The sequence below is a fragment of the Rattus rattus genome, chromosome 16 (assembly GCF_011064425.1).
Source record: "Rattus rattus isolate New Zealand chromosome 16, Rrattus_CSIRO_v1, whole genome shotgun sequence".
In the NCBI taxonomy this organism is placed as follows: domain Eukaryota; kingdom Metazoa; phylum Chordata; class Mammalia; order Rodentia; family Muridae; genus Rattus; species Rattus rattus.
Window position 1 is genome coordinate 15,340,653 of NC_046169.1, and position 16,505 is coordinate 15,357,157.

General features: G+C 40.4%; 1 protein-coding gene across 1 annotated transcript in view; it reads right to left on the reverse strand.

Moving 5' to 3' along the window:
* LOC116885150 (cytochrome P450 3A9) overlaps positions 1 to 15,572 on the reverse strand; it is a 31,412-nt gene extending 15,840 nt beyond the window's left edge. Inside the window, exons 1-8 of the mRNA XM_032886357.1 lie at positions 15,396 to 15,572; positions 12,978 to 13,071; positions 11,513 to 11,565; positions 9,214 to 9,313; positions 5,129 to 5,242; positions 4,824 to 4,912; positions 3,291 to 3,439; positions 326 to 453 (exon numbers count right to left, since the gene is read on the reverse strand). Coding sequence (XP_032742248.1) covers positions 326 to 453; positions 3,291 to 3,439; positions 4,824 to 4,912; positions 5,129 to 5,242; positions 9,214 to 9,313; positions 11,513 to 11,565; positions 12,978 to 13,071; positions 15,396 to 15,466 — 798 coding nt within the window. The 5' untranslated portion in view covers positions 15,467 to 15,572. The remainder of the gene's footprint in view (positions 1 to 325; positions 454 to 3,290; positions 3,440 to 4,823; positions 4,913 to 5,128; positions 5,243 to 9,213; positions 9,314 to 11,512; positions 11,566 to 12,977; positions 13,072 to 15,395) is intronic.
* Positions 15,573 to 16,505: the final 933 nt, after the last annotated feature.

Below are 16,505 nucleotides of genomic sequence, written 5' to 3' on the forward strand. Positions count from 1 at the left end.
TGTGTGTGTGGTGTGTGTGTGTGTGTGTGTGTGTGTGTGGTGTGTGTGTGTGTGTGTGTGTGGTGTGTGTGTGTGTGTGTGTGTGTGTGTGTGTGTGTGTGTGTGTGTGTGTGTGTGTGTGTGTGTGTGTGTGTGTGTGTGTGTGTGTGTGGTGTGTGTGTGTGTGTGTGTGTGTGTGTGTGTGTGTGTGGTGTGTGTGTGTGGTGTGTGTGTGTGTGTGTGTGTGTGTGTGTGTGTGTGTGTGTGTGTGTGTGTGTGTGTACCTGCATACTTGTTTTATTAAGAGAATTGGAAACACATTGATCCTCATGTGATCAGTTATTACCTTTTCTTTCTCTTTCATGCGATTCTCTTTCATTCGTTCTACTGAAGTTTTAAAAAAGTCGATGACATCTCTTGGAAACATGGAGACATTTAGTGCTTCAAATAGTGGGGTAAGGAATGGAAAAAGTGCTAGAGGGAAAAAAAAGAGAAACCATGGTGAAAATACAAAAATCTACCTGGAGAAGTTACACATATTCTGCCAATCGGAAGAGTAAGTCATCAGGATCTCCACTGAGACTTACTCCCTCTTGCTCAGGTTCCAGACCACTTGCTGAAATCAACATACAAGTGATATAAATCACGCTTGCTGCATTGTTTCAGGGTTAAATTTCTTTGCTTCTCACCTTTTATGTGTCAGACTAAGAGGGTTTGGGAGTTGTGAATTTTGTTGTTGGTTTGGTTTGGTTTTTTTTTTTTTTGATAAATCAGGCTTTACCCAGTGCCGCAGCTAATCAAGGTGATCAAAAAAGAGCTTTGGGCATGCGAGAGATGGCTCAGTGGGTAATGTACTTGCCTTGCAAACGTGAGAATCTGTGTTCAGTTCCTACAACCCATGTTAAGGGTGAGTGCAGTGGCTCAGAATGGCACCATGAGAGGTAGGAAGCTTGATGCCCGCTTCGGCCAGCCTACCTGGAGAAGTTCCAGGCCAGTGAGAGAGCCTGCCTCAAACAAAGGGTGGCAGATGCCTGAGGTTTTCTTCTGAGGTTTACCTCTGTATACTTATGTGCACCTATATATACAAGTACCTACCCACCCATGAATATATACACACAAAAATGATAGTAATGACAATAATGATGATAACTTTAACCTACCCACCCATGAATATATACACACAAAAATGATAATAATGACAATAATGATGATAACTTTAACCAAAAACACAAAAACAAAGTTTTTTAAGATGGAGGCAAAACAATAGTCAGACAGGAGTTTGTGGTTGAAAAGAAAAGCTGGTCTTTCACATAACAAGACTTCCTAGCCTGTGCCACTAAAAGAAAAAAGAAAACGCAATTAGACAGAGAGAGTGGATACTTCAAACCAAAGTGAAAACTAATGAAATAAAAAGGATGAAGGGGATCGACGAAAACAAGGATGCTTCTGTGAAATATCTTCAGAGTTAGCAAAGTGTTCGCTGGAATTGTTCTAGAAATAGGATGATGACTCAGATTTCTAGCATGCACAGTGAAGTGGGAGGGGAATGATCTTATGGAAAACATAAGGGCATATAAAGGAACTATATTAATAAGTGGAGGGCTGGAACAATGGCCTCAATTATGTAACTTAGCTAAAATGAATGGATTCCTAGAAGTTCACAAACCATAGAAGCTGACTCAAAAAGAAATGCATGCCATGCATAATGGACCTGTGGCATGAGAGAGTATATGTTGAAGAGCAAATACCCAGAGACTCATAACATCTCTCACAGTCTAGAGTAAATGGAGAACTATGATAAAAGAAGATTATCTTATAAATGTGTTCCTAGGTCATTTTGAATCTTTACCTCCTACTACCTTGTCTTATGTACAGATTTAAAAGTATCCCTGGTTTAAAAAAAACATGCTGTCCACAAGAAAAACCTAAGACCAGAAGGTTTCAATGCTGAATTTCACCAAATGCCTAAAAAAAGCATATGCCATTTCTTCCCAAACACTTCCAAATTATAGAAAGACATGAATGAAAGCATCTCCAAAATTCTCCACGAGAAAAGTTGTGCCCTGGTATTACGACCAGACAGAAGTCTCACATGAAAACTACAAATAAAGAACGCTTGTAAATATGGCAAGAGAAGATTTTCAACACAGTATAAGTATACTGAACCAAGTGAGTATAAAAGCTATCTTACTCTAATTAGGTAGGATTTACCTCAAAGATGCTCTGCTATACAACTGAGCATATCAGTGCAAATGAAAATGAAAAATGATCCTGAGAGACACAGCCAGAATACGACAAATACATAGGCAAATGCCAGCAGCAAACCACTGAACTTCCAGGGACTAAGCCACTACCCAAAGACTATACATGGACTGACCCTGGACTCTGACCTCATAGGTAGCAATGAATAGCCTAGTAAGAGCACCAGTGGAAGGGGAAGCCCTTGGTTCTGCCAAGACTGAACCCCCACTGAATGTGATTGTTGGGGGGAGGGCGGTAATGGGAGAGGATGGGGAGGGGAACACCCATATAGAAAGGGAGGGGGAGGGGTTAAGGGGATGTTGGCCTGGAAACCGGGAAAGGGAATAACAATTGAAATGTAAATAAGAAATACCCAATTTAATAAAGATGGAGGAAAAAATGAAAAATGAACAAAATAAATGAATAGATGCAAACAATTTTTGAGAATAGACAACACCCTTTGTGACAAAACAGTTCCTTCAGCACTCTGTATTAGACATTACTGTACAACTCAGCACTTCTCAAGTATACATCCAAAACAACTTAAAACATGTTCAGACCCAAACTTGTGCTTGTATGAGTATTCATAGCAGCACTGTTCCCAACAGCCAAAAAGTCAAAACATTCCAAATATAGAAATGTCACAAATAAATAGAACATGTTTTGTCCTTACAATGAAATGAGATTCTGCCATAGGAAAAAAAATAAGTACTAATGCACATTTCCAGATGCACTAATTTTCAAATCATACTAATTTGGAAGACAGACACAAAAGGGGAGAGCTTGTACATCTTTTTCATATAAAGTGTTAAGAATATGCAAATCTATACAGTTAGGAAGTAGACTTACTGCTTATGCATGAGGGAGGTAAGGAATTGGTCATTAAAAAGTACAGAGTTTCTAGGATGACAAAGATGTTCCACAGCTGACAACAGTAATGACGGGAAAATACTGTAAATATACTTAAAACCAAATACTGGCCTGTTTAAGTGGGCTACTCACAACGTATGTGGATTATCTTTCACTACACTGTTGCTTAAAAAGGCAGAATGAAACATGAGGTTACGTACTCACTGAGAGGAACAATGGATCAAAGACATCAAATTTTAAGAGCTTCTTGATTTTTTCCACAAAAGGATCCTGTGGGTTGTTAAGGGAATCAACATTCACTCCAAATGAGGTGGCTGTGATCACATCCATGCTGTAGGCCCCAAAGATGCTGAAGAGAGATAGAAAGTAACAATTAAGCATCTTCTTAGTCCAGCTAAGTTTCGTACAGTATGAAGCAGGAATAAATTCATTATGTCCAGACAAGACAGTCACAACATCATAAAGAAACTGTCTACCATGCCCTTGCTTCTGTCACACTCATTTGTGAGATGTTTGTCAGATGACAGTGTTGTGCCTGTCTTTGTGCTGTGGGATTCTATCTATGACTGTTAGCTTTAATTATCAAAATGACATAATCTAGAATCACCTGGGGAAAAAGTCTCAAAGAGAAATTGTTTCTACCAAGGTGGACAGGCCAGTGAGGAGTTACACTGATGTGTTAATTGATGTGGAAAGACATGATCCACCACTATGGGTGGTAGCATTCCCTGGGTTTGGTTCTGCAGTGTGTAAGTATGGGAAAGATAGGCTAAATTCTAAGCATGTGTGTACTCATTTTATTTTGTTCTTCATTGTAGATGTCAATTCTCTCCCACTCCCAGAGATCCAATTCAGCTGGCCCTAACCCACAGAACTATCTTTCCAGCCCACAGAAGTATTTACTATTTCACTGATAGTCTCAAAAGGTCTATGACAGAATATAAGTTGTTTGATGTTTTAACTTTCCTGGTATACACACAGCATCCTAATATGTGCCAAGTACTTTCTTCACTCTTTTCTCTTGAATCTACACTAACAACTGTTTAGATTATGTTCCTTCTTTCTAAACAATCTTTTTTTCTAGAATTTCAACAATGGTAATGGAATAGACAAGTTAAGAATGAATCCTGAATACAGAGGTGAGACTCATTCTCTATCAGGCACCCTACTTTCTCATAGGAGACATTCCTTTCAAGGGTGGCCTATTACAGTCCTTATGCTACTGCAAAGATGTCTCCAATTTCCTCTGGTCTCAACTCCATTCCTAGTCTGAGCTGTTGTAATCAGTGGTAACAGCATACCACCCACTTTTGACTAGTCCTGGCGTGACTGCAATTAACAACTTAACAATGGGAACTTCAGCTCCCCAGTCTTCTATCACGACTGATATGATTTGAATGTGCAGAGGACTGTGTGTGTGAACCCTTAGTCCCAAGCTAGTGCCACTGTCTGGGGAAAGTGTGGCAACTTTTGGAGGTAGAGACTCATTGGAAGCAGGTCCCTTTCGACAGGTTTTGATATAGCCTGGCCTTCCTTTCTTCTTTCTGACTAGATACGGTGTGATCGGATAGCCTCCCGCTCCTGCTGCAAGTCTTCCTGTCATGATGCACTGTATCTCCCTGGAACTGTAGCCAAAACGAAATATTTCTTCCTTCAGTTGCTTTTGTTATTTTGTCACAGCAACAGGAAAGTAATTTAACAACCAAGCACCCAACGACTGTGTTAGTACTCACTCTTTCATGCTGGTGGGCTTGCCTTCCTCCGATCCCTGCCTCATGTTTCTCACCAACACATCTGTATACTGGTTAATGATGGGGAACATCTGCACACAAAACAAAATCCATGTACAGCAAATGAGGGACTCGATTCCCAGTGGACACAGCCTTCCCAAGGATGAATCAGCAAGTCGCATCAACACAAAAGACCACTGTTAGAAGGTTTTGTCTCAGAGGACTAGGACTGGAAAAGGGCTGTGATCCTCCATTCTCCTCCAGATCTGTTCGTCATGTTTCCAATGAAAAGCTTACTACTTCATTACCTCCTTGAGCTTCCCGCTGGTGAAGGTTGGAGACAGCAGGGCTCGAATTCTCTTCCATTCTTCATTCTCAGAGATGGAGATGGCTTTTTTCAAAATACCCACTGGACCAAAGTTCTAGAATTCAAAGAAAAAGAGATGTTGCCATATATAGGTTTGGAGAACTCTACAGTTGTGGAAAAATATATATATTGACAGGCATGACTTACAAATTATTTAGAATTATAATGTCATTGAATGGCCCAGATAAAAAAATGTATGTTTCAAATGTCTCACTCCCTAGAAGGCTGGAGATAAAGGGGGTGGTTTCAGTTGTGGAGGTTTGATAAAAGTTGGCTTGAGTTGATCAATGTATCAATATGCATGCATTTCAATATAATGCCTAACTCCGCTAGTATGTTCAATACTATTGAAATAGAATACATTTTTCAATGAAAAATTTAAAGTGTGTGTGTGTGTGTGTGTGTGTGTGCGTGTGTGTGTTGCACAGAAAGTTACGAAAACTTAGGAGCAGAAGTTAAAATTGTTCGAAGTCCTTAGTCATCAGGGAGGTACATGCAAATCAAAACGACCCTGAGGTTCCACCTTGAGATTCCACGTTGCACCAATCAGAATGACTAAGATCGAAAACTCAAGTGACAGCACATTTTGGCGAGGATGTGGAGAACTGGTATGACCACTCTGGAAATCAATCTGGCAGTTCCTCAGAAAATTGTAAATAGACCTACCTGAAGACCCAGCTATACAACTCATGGGTACATACCTAAAACATGCCCCACCATACCAGATGGACACATGCTCCTTAATGGTCATAGTGACCTTACTTGTAATAGCCAAAAGCTGAAAACAACCCAGATGTCCCACAATGGAAGAATGGATACAGAAAATGTAGTTCATTTACACAATGGAATACTATTCAACTATTTAAAGCAAAGACATCATGAATTTTGTAGGCAAATGTATGGAACTAGAAAATATCATCCTGGGTGAGGTAGCCCAGACCCAAAAGGACGTACATGGTATGTACTCACTTATAAGTGGATATTAGCCAAAAAGTACAGAATACCTAGGATACAATACACAGAAATTAAGAATTTAAAAAGCAGGGGTTGGGGATTTAGCTCAGTGGTAGAGCGCCTGCCTAGCAAGTGCAAGGCTCTGGGTTTGGTCCCCAGCTCCGAAAAAAAAAAGAAAAGAAAAAAAAAGAATTTAAAAAGCAAAAAGGCCAAGTAAGGATGCTTCAATCCCACTAAGAAGGGGAAAGATCATGCAAGGGGAAGGGAGGGAGGTATCTTGGTGGAAGAAGGGGGTGGGACGGTAAAAGGGAAACATGATCAGGTATGGAGGGGGGCAGGAGAGAAGCCCAGAGGGACAGCAGAATGAATGGAAATATACAGCCTCAGAAGGGAGGAGGTAGGGAGACCTTCTAGAAAGTACCAGGGACCTGGGAGGTGAGAGACTCTCACGACTCAAAGGGAGGGACCTTAGATGAAATGCTCAATGGTGGGGAGAGGAATCTCGAAGAGTCCACCACCAGTAGAAAGACAGGGGCAAAATAAGAGGGATGGTGTTACCAACCCACAGTCACAAACTCTGACCCAGAATTGTTACTGTATGAAAGAACTACAGGGACAAAAATGGAGAAGAGACGGAGGGAAAGGCGGTCCAGTTACCCACCGAACTGGGGATCCACCTCACGGGGAGACCTCAAGGCCTGACACTATTATTGATGCTGTGATGTACTAGCCTAGTACATCCTTGATGACAGGAGCCTAGTAGGGATGTCCTCTGAGAGGTCCAACCAGCAGCTGACGGAGACAGATGTGGAGACTTATACCCAACCATTGGACTAAAGTCGGGGACCCTTATGGTTGAATTAGAGGAAGAATGGAAGAAACTGAGGAGGAGGACAATCCCATAAGAAGACCAGCAGACTCAACTAACCCAGACCCTCGGGAGCTCCCAGACACTGAGCCCCAACCGAGCAGCATACACAAGCTGGTCTGAGGCCCTGGACGCATACATAGCAGAAGACTGCCTGGTCTGGCCTCAGTGGAAGAAGATGTGCTTAATCCTTGAAAGGCTGGAGGTCCCAGGGAGGGGGAGGCCTTGTAGTGGGGGATCATCCTCTCAAGGAAAGGGTAGGAGGAATGGGATGAGGAACTGTGGGAGGGGGGACCATGAAGGGGGCAATGGGTAGATTTATAGATAAATTTTTAAAAATCTTTAATAAAATAAAAAATTGTGTCGAATTGTGTGGAAGATTAAAGTTTATATGCTTTAAAGTAAAGTTCAACATTGTATTAGAGGCCCCAGCTAGCACAATAAGCTAAGAAAGATAAAATAAAATGTATATAGATCAGAAAGAAAAACACTCCTTATTTTTATTAAAATAATGTCAAGTTAGAGAATTCATAAAGTACCGTGAACAAGCAAACATCTGGAATTTACAAATGAGTCGATTCACAAAAAATTCAGGCATACTAGTAAAGTACGTGAAAAATATACAAAACCACATTAAATGCGCAATGACTTTCACAATCACACCAAAGAAAACTAAATATTTTAGGTATGAATTTGACAAAAGCAATAAAAATGCTCATAAGTCAACGGCAGTGGTAGAGCGCTTGCCTAGCAAGCAAAAGGCCCTGAGTTTGGTCCCCAGCTCAAAAAAAAAAAAAAAAAAAAAAAAAGATAAGTCAACGGAAATTTGAAGGAATGAAGAAACACAAAGCATTCTCAGATCAAATCCTTCTACTGGGGAGGTGGCTCACAAGGTAAGACCCAAACGTGAGAACCTGGGTTTGAATCTTCAATAGCCACATTTTGGAACATGGCCATAGGTACCAATAAGTCCCTGTTGGGGAGCAGAGATGGGCAGATACCAATAGCTCACTGGCCCTCCAGACTAGCCAAACAGCAGAGTAAGAGTCGGATATCTAACATCCTCCTCTGGTCCCCTCAGGTTTACACAGGCACACACATGGACAGACATATATGTAAGTCTCACAAACACAAGTATTTAAATACTAAAAACATGTGTGATACACACATACACACTCTCTCTCTCTCTCTCTCTCTCTCACACACACACACACACACACACACACACACACACACACACTACAGGGGGTTGTTTCAGCCATAAAGAAAAACAAAATTATATCATTACATCATTTGCAGGAAAACAGATGGAACTGGAAATCATCGTGTTAAAGGAGGACAAATTCAGAAACACTAGTATCACCTATCAGTATTGATAATAGATTTTTACTATATACATATAACAAGACATTATAAGAATTGAAGACAATGCTCAGCAATTAAGAAGACTTTCTCTTCTTGCAGAAGAATGAAGTTTGGTCCTCAGCTCATAACACCAGTAGCTACAGCTCTAAGGGATCCTGCACCCTCTTCTGTCCTCTTTGAGCACCTACACACATTCAAATAGACTGTGGCGAAGGAACAATTTTGTGGTTTACATAGTTGCATAACTATGCATGGAGTTGCACACCTATATGCACATACTACCAAATCCATGCATGTAAAATTAATACTGAATAAACTATATGGGCTAGGTACATTTTCTGTCATAGAAACATACTAAATTTAGTTATGTAAAACATCACCATTGAGACAAAGAAGATGAAGATCCATGGGTGCTTGTAGTACATTTGGGCCAATGCCCTACAAAATTATAATTATTCGATAGCAAAAGAAAGCTCTGAAAGGACGGCTCAATAAGAAAGAATACTTGCTGTATAAACATAAGGACCTGAGTTCTAATATAAAACACATCCTTAAGAAAGCTGATGTGGCTCTGAGCACCTGTAACCCCAGCTCTCTGAGGAGCAGAAACAGGAAAAATGGTAGTACTTGCTGACTAACATCTTAGCTCCAGGTCCAGACCCTGTCTCAAGGCAATATAGAGAATGATAGAGTAGGGCAGTCAACGTTCTCCTCTGGCCTGTATGTGTGTAGGTATGTGTGTCTGCATGTGCACATACACCACATGCACGTAAACACACATCAAAAAGGCTCTAATACATAAACAAACAGAGATGAAGGTATTTTACATAGATGCCTACCCGTCGGTTTGTGAAGGTAGAGTAACATTCCTTCACCAGCACTGTTTTGATTATGTCTGGATCCGTGATCGCTAGCACAGGCTGCCGACCATCATACAACCTGCATTGGCAAAGCAGAGAGGATTAAACCCAGCCAGGTGGATTTTATAGCTGGAGGCATGCCCAGAAATACAGAATCTGATCCAGACGTTACATAATACACACCTTAGTTACACAACAATATGCCTAGTTACACGGCAGCGTGAACACCTAGATCACTGGCATCTCGTGAAATGAAGTATAATATAGCCTATGCTGGGAAGAGGCAAACGCAAAATAGCTCTACAAAGAGATGATAATTAGCACTAAATTTGAACATTTGTTAAGTGTGGATGGTGCATACATGAATATTGCCTATACACACTGATTTTCATAACCTTGTGTGATCAAAATATTACATCACCGGAAAGGATATTGATTCAATGGAAAACCGAAGGTGAGAAATTTAAGTGCAAATGGATAAGCCATGGGGGTATCCAGTGTTAGTGTGCTCTGAGCAGGATCACAAGGTCTTTATGGGCTGCGTTTACTCAGCAGACCCTGTGGCCAGCCCTTAGTTGTCTGACGATGTGTGAGAGAAGTTAAAGAGGTATGAAGAGGCTACGCCTCCTCACTTGTGTGTAACACGGCGCACAATGCTGGCACCTCTTGCAATGTTCTCAACCAACCTCCAGTGGTCCTGAAATGGAATAATTCATTAGATTTCATTAGAACCCGTTGGTGAAGTATGAACAACGGTTTCTCTAGAAGGATAGGCAAAGAAAATAGAAGAAGGTAGTCACATAGCACAGCTTAAATGTCTCCTATTAATAATTAATACTGTTCCACTATCAAAAACAATGACTTTATGAAATTCATAGGCAAATGGATGGAACTGGAAAATATCATCCTGAGTGAGGTAACCCAATCACAGAAAAACACACATGGTATGCACTCATTGATAAGTGGATATTAGCCCAAATGCTCAAATTACCCTAGATGCACAGAACACATGAAACTCAAGAAGGATGACCAAAATGGGAATGCTTCACTCCTTTAAAAGGGGAACAAGAATACCCTTGGGAGGAAATAGGGAGGCAAAGTTTAGAACAGAGGCAGAAGGAACACCCATTCAGAGCCTGCCCCACATGTGGCCCATACATATACAGCCACCAAACTAGATAAGATGGATGAAGCAAAGAAGTGCTAGCCAAGTTCCAAGATCAAAAACTTCATTAGTCTACAGGGAACATGGTGCTGTGACCATATCCCACACTTACTGTAAAAAAATCTGTATCATGAAGGGGCTGAGGAGATGACTCAATGGTTAAGATCATGGTTGTGCTTCCAGAGGTACTGGGTTTGATTCCCAGAGCCCACATGGTGGTTCACAACTGTCTGTCACTCCAGCTCCAATGGATCTGACACTTGGCCTCTATGGCAATGTGTGTGTGAATGTATATGCATGCAGGTAAAATACTCATACACATAAAATAAAAATAAATAAAATTTTAAAGTCAGTATCATGAGCTGAACATGATGGTGTATGCTTGCCTATTAAAAGTCCAGCATTCAAGGAGTAGAGGCAGAAAGATTAGGAGTTCAAGGCCAGCTTCAACTATATAGAAAGATTATCTTCCCCCACCCCCAGAATATATTTAAGCAGCTAAGATCTAGCAAGACTGTCTTGTGTTAGATAGGACGTCTGACTCCAAATAAGACAGCAAGAATCAGCAGAGAACATAATCATACATATCATACATATTTCTATTGAGCAGCCTTCCCATCATGAAGATTTTGAATAAGTGAAAAAAGTCTTTAAGAAGATGGATTCTTAAAACCTAGATGTGTTTTCAATGTTTTGTGATTGCTCACAGTCTTTCTTGGAAGCATAAACTAGATTCAAATTGTAAATAAATTTTTCTCTAAAGTAAAAATAACTAAATATGAGATACAGAGAGATACACATCTTTAGAGGTTTCAGGTGAATCATTATATGTTATTAGAGAGGCACACAGAGTAGAACATTGGAAGAGTAGAATATCCAGATACTGAACTAAAACTCAGATGAACCATTCCTGACTCATCAAGTCCTGAGAAAATCAAAATATACAACTTTTTTAACCAAATTCCACATATGAATCATGACACTGGAAGTTATATGGGGACTTTGACAGGAAAAGCTTCCATGAATCTTTATAATACATCACTTCCACTCAACATCCTGTGGACTTTTGTAAATGTTTCAAATCTACTCAGCAGAATTTGCTATAATACTTACCCCCATATTTTCCCATATTTTTTATGGCAGTATTTGTCAAATTCCCAGAAGCCCTAGAAAGGTAAAGAAAATGAAAATCCATGAATAGTTTAAATATAGTGTTCTTATCTCTGATTGGGGTATAGATGGTTTGACTTTTACAAAATCAGGCTTACTATCCCTCAGTGGCAGTGAGACATTCTTATTCATAAGTGTTTGAGTAGAAGGGAGGTTAAGTTCTAGAGGCATTTGAAATGGAGTTATTAAAGTTTCCTGAATTTCCTCCCAACACAGCACATGCACAAAACCCTCACCCTTGTTTTGGATAATCGCTAACTGCGTTGCACGTTCTCGGCCACTTACTCTTCACTATGAATAATAGCTAGCACCCTGTCTCTCTCCAAAGCTCTTACTTCTTTACACATTGTCCTTAAAACCCTCCAACTCTCTGAATTGTTCCTTCCATAGGCACAGGGTGGAACAGAAGCCGAGGGAAAACCAATAAAATCCATGTAACTCCATATTCAGCCGCTTTTTCATTTATCTCATGACCTATCCCTAGAAGACTAATAAATAGCATTAAGACACTGAAGAAACCACTGGCCTCTTTTCATAGAGCATTTAGTCTCAGGTAAGTTGCTGAGTGAGAGGGCCAGTGAATAAGAATGACAAGAAGGAGGATAGAAAGTGGGCTCAGGGTTGAAGAGCACCGCCTCCTATTCCAGGGGACCAGGGTTCAAATCCTAGTACCTACATGGCAGCTCTCTGTGATTCCAGTTCCAGAGGGACACCTTTGGGCACCAGGTACTCATATACAAAACATGTATGCAGGCTATACATGTTAAGAATATTTTTAAAAGTTAATAAAAAAGAATTTGCCTTCGTGGCTCACTCTCAACACGGAAAGATAGGGAGATGCCACCTCTACACGCAATGCAGCAAAGAGTAATATTTCTCCTGTACACATAACTGGAAATTAGACACTTGCTTCGAGTTGTCATTTTTGACACTTAAAAAGAAATCTCCTGCTAAGTTTTAGTCACAAATTTTAAAAATGTGAGTAAAAATTCCCAAAGCATAGTTTCCCCCTTGCTAGTGTGAATAAATCAGTATGAGGCACATATAGACACATGATAAAAGTCTCAAGTGACTTACTGTATATTATGAAAGGGGTCCACATACGAGAAAATTGGGAGAATGGAATAAAAGTATATTGCCTTTAACAGGTCACAGATCTGAACATCAAGTCCTCAACGTAAGCGTTGGCATTTCAGAGAGCTGAGCTGATCAACTGTGCCAAACAAGATTTTCCAAAGACCAGCAGCAAAGCCTTGAGGAAATTGATCTTGCTTCAGGGGGAAGCCAAATAATGGTTTCTGAAATTCCACCTGCTTCTACTCAAGAGCTTGTCTTTTTATTGATGGAACTAAGCCAGTCTCGGCAACCACAAGAAGCAAGCTAGGGAGCTCAAGGAAAACCCACTCACCTTCCTGTAAGCAAGAATCGTCCCCAAGAAAGGCAAAGGTTTGGGCCCAGGAATTCCCAACTTTTTAAAAATTCCATGTGAATGAGTTCCATATCTATGAAGCAAAAGAGAAAGCTAGTATGTTGGGATTGCTTATTGTAGAGACTCACCAATCGTGGATACAGGCACTATAAAATTCAAGCAGAGGAGGCCACGTGTAACCAACAAATAACAATAAAATCTCCAACAGCAATTACTATTTTTGGTCTTTACTTCTCTTGAGTTCTCTGTGGGACTCCCAAAGACCACAAAGGCTATCTTAATAGGCGAGTAAAACATTTGTGCTCTAAATCCTAAAGTTAATCATTAATAAGTGCCTGTAACTTGAATGTGGTGGTCATATGAATTCTTTTCTGTCGTCTCTTTCACTTGCTTTTATTTAGGAAATTGATTGGATGCGATTCATCTGTCCTTCTAGTGATCTCCAGTAGAAGCCACACCCCACAAGTGTTTTTGAGAGGTCTCTCCTGAGAGAAGATGTGTATTCTCCACTTCCTGCCAACTCATACCTGAAGGTATTCTATTTCATCACTGACTCATCCTCTTCCTTACCCACCTCTATTAAGGGATTTGAATGACCTGACAAACAGGTATATCCAACAATGGTGAATTTTTTAAAACCTGATAACCAAGTTTATTTCAAAGCATGCATGCAATCCATGCCATGTATCTGTTTATGTATTATGCTCATATTCCTGACACTATTATAAACAGATGAAGTTATTGTAAAACTGTCACAAATATTGAAAGCAACAGACCCACTTTAACCTTTTAAAAGAAGGTCCTGGGATTATCTTAAAGAAATTCTAATGCTGAATAGAAAGAAATGAAAGATTTCAGTTAATTATAAAATATCATAAGATGGAAAAGGTATTACCATAATACGTTAAATACTTACTATTCCTTTAAAAATAAAACCAAAATTAAATTTTACATTTTCACATTACTGTGAGTGTGTACCTTTTCTTAAAGCCTAATGATAAAAGAAGTCGAATATGATGTATGTATGTGTGAAGGGAGAGCATCTACCACCCACAGATTCATAGGTGCACACACACACACACACACACACACACACACACACACACTCATGTAGGGGTGATTAGAACAGTGGTTCTCAACATTTCTAATGTTGTGACCCTTTAGTCCTGTTGTTATGATCTACAACCATTAATTATTTCATTGCTATTTCATAGTTGTAATGTTGCTACAGTTGTGAATCATGACGTAAAAATTTAATATGCAAGATGTCAGATATGTGACTCCTGTGAAAGGGTCTGTTGACCCAAAGGATTAAGACCTCACAAGTTGAGAACCACTGTCACAGAATGGGTGGGGTGGCCACATATGCTGTTAATTCTGGAACTCAAAGTAACCTTTCTCCTCCCCTCACTTGTACTATTACACAGTAATCTGTTTATTGAAAGGCAGTCCTGAGATGAACATATTCACTGATGCTCCCAGTGGAACATAGTGAAAAATATTTAACATCCTAACTGTTTCAGAGTTCTGCCCTTTGTGGATGCCAGTAGATTTCATAGCAGGGGAAGAAGAATTCCCTCTACTGCTGGTAGGGAATTTGACAGAAAATGGTGAAGGGAAAGAATCAAAGTCAGGTCTTCTTTGCTCTAAAGATTCATCATTTATGGGAGCTAGAGAGGTGGCTCAGTGGTTAAGAGCACTTCCTGCTCTTCAGAGGACCAGGTTTCAATTCCCAGTGCCCACATGGTGGCTCACAGTCATGTGTAACTCCAGTTCGAAGGCATACAATGTCCTCTGCTGATATGCATGGGCACCAAGCACTCAGATAGTGCACATACATGCATATATGCAGGCAAACACTCACAAAAATAAAATGATCAAATGTAATATACTAGGGACGTTGTATAAATGGTCCTAGAAGTGGGACAAGGAAGCAGAATCTAGGCATGTATACATGGGGCAACACTCCACATCTCCAGCATCAGAGAAAACAGAGGTTAAGACAACACAAAAGCTCTTCCTGTCCTCACAATACCCACAATCCTGAGACCATGCAGAAGAGACCTGCCATCAAACACAATGACTATCCTTTTATAATATGCACACTGAGCCCTGGCTGGTTAATTTGGGGGGAAAATCTGAGACTCATTTTGGGGATAACCCAGGTCTAATTGAGGTCAACACCATCCTCCTATAAACAAAAGGTGTAGTTTAGTAGAAGAAGAGGGATTTGCATAAGATCAAAAGCAACATCTTAAGTCTTTGCACATCCCAGGCTCAAACAATGCCCCCTTCATTTTATCTTTGGATTTTCCAAGCCAGTAAAGGGAAGAATTATCTGATTCACAAGCCCCAAATCCTGATCACTGAGGAGAAGAGCCTGGGCAGTTTACTCACAGGTAGAGGAGCACCAGGCTGGTAGCCAGGAGCAGCCAGGTTTCCATGGAAAAGTTTGGGATCAAGTCCATTGCTGTTTTCTTTAAACAAGTCTCTCGCCAAGCTTTACTCTCAATTTTGTGTACTGCCCCTTGCAGGGCTGAACGTGCTGAGCTCCCTTCCCTGCCCAGCTGTGTGTGACTCAAGGAAACCACCCTGTAGTGCTTAAGAACAGGGAAAGGAGGTGGGGCTGAACTTGTAGCCAATGGAAACACCCACAGTTCTGAGTCAAGTGTACTCTCTAACCTAGCAGTTGGCAAAGGATCATGGACGTACCCACTTTGATCTCTGAATTCATTTGGTAAGAAACATTGAGCAAAAAGGGGCCAGTGTTATCACTCTCACGAAGTACAAAGGTTATTGCTTGTTATCAGAAACTCAGGGGAAACCATTGACTGTAACTCTCCTAGTGCATTTCTGTCCTAGTTTTCTCTCTGTTGTTGTGGAGAAAAAAAAAAACACTGTGAACAAAAACAACTTGGGAGAAAGTTCAACTTGTATTACAACTTAAGAGTTGGTCCATCATGGAGGAAAGTTAGGACAGAAAGTCAAGGTACGTATCTGAAGACAGAAACTGAAGCAGACCCCTTGGCTGAAAATTGCTTCCTTCTTCCACACTGAGGCTTTGTCAGCCTTCTTTCTTCTTTTTCTTTCTTTTCTTTTCCTGGAACTAACTCAAGTCCTCTGGAAGAGCAGCATTCTCTCTTAACCACTGAGCTTTCTCGGCAGTCTTTCAGCTTCCTTTCTTATCAAACCCAAAAGTACCTTCCTAGAGGTAACACTATCCACTGTGGTCTGGGCCCTCCCACATTTATCATTAATCAAGAATATTCCCCCACTGAGGTACCTACAGGCCATTCTGGTGGAAACAATTTCTTAACTCTGATTCCCTCTTCCTGGATATAACTAGGTTTGTGTCAAATTGAAAAAAGCGACCTTTGGTCCTTTTGTCCCAAGCTGCTTCAATTTCGAAAATCTTGAAATCTACCCGAATGAGCACACAAAATCAACAAAAAGGAACTGATTCTTAAATAAATAAATAAATAAATAAATAAATAAATAAATAAATAA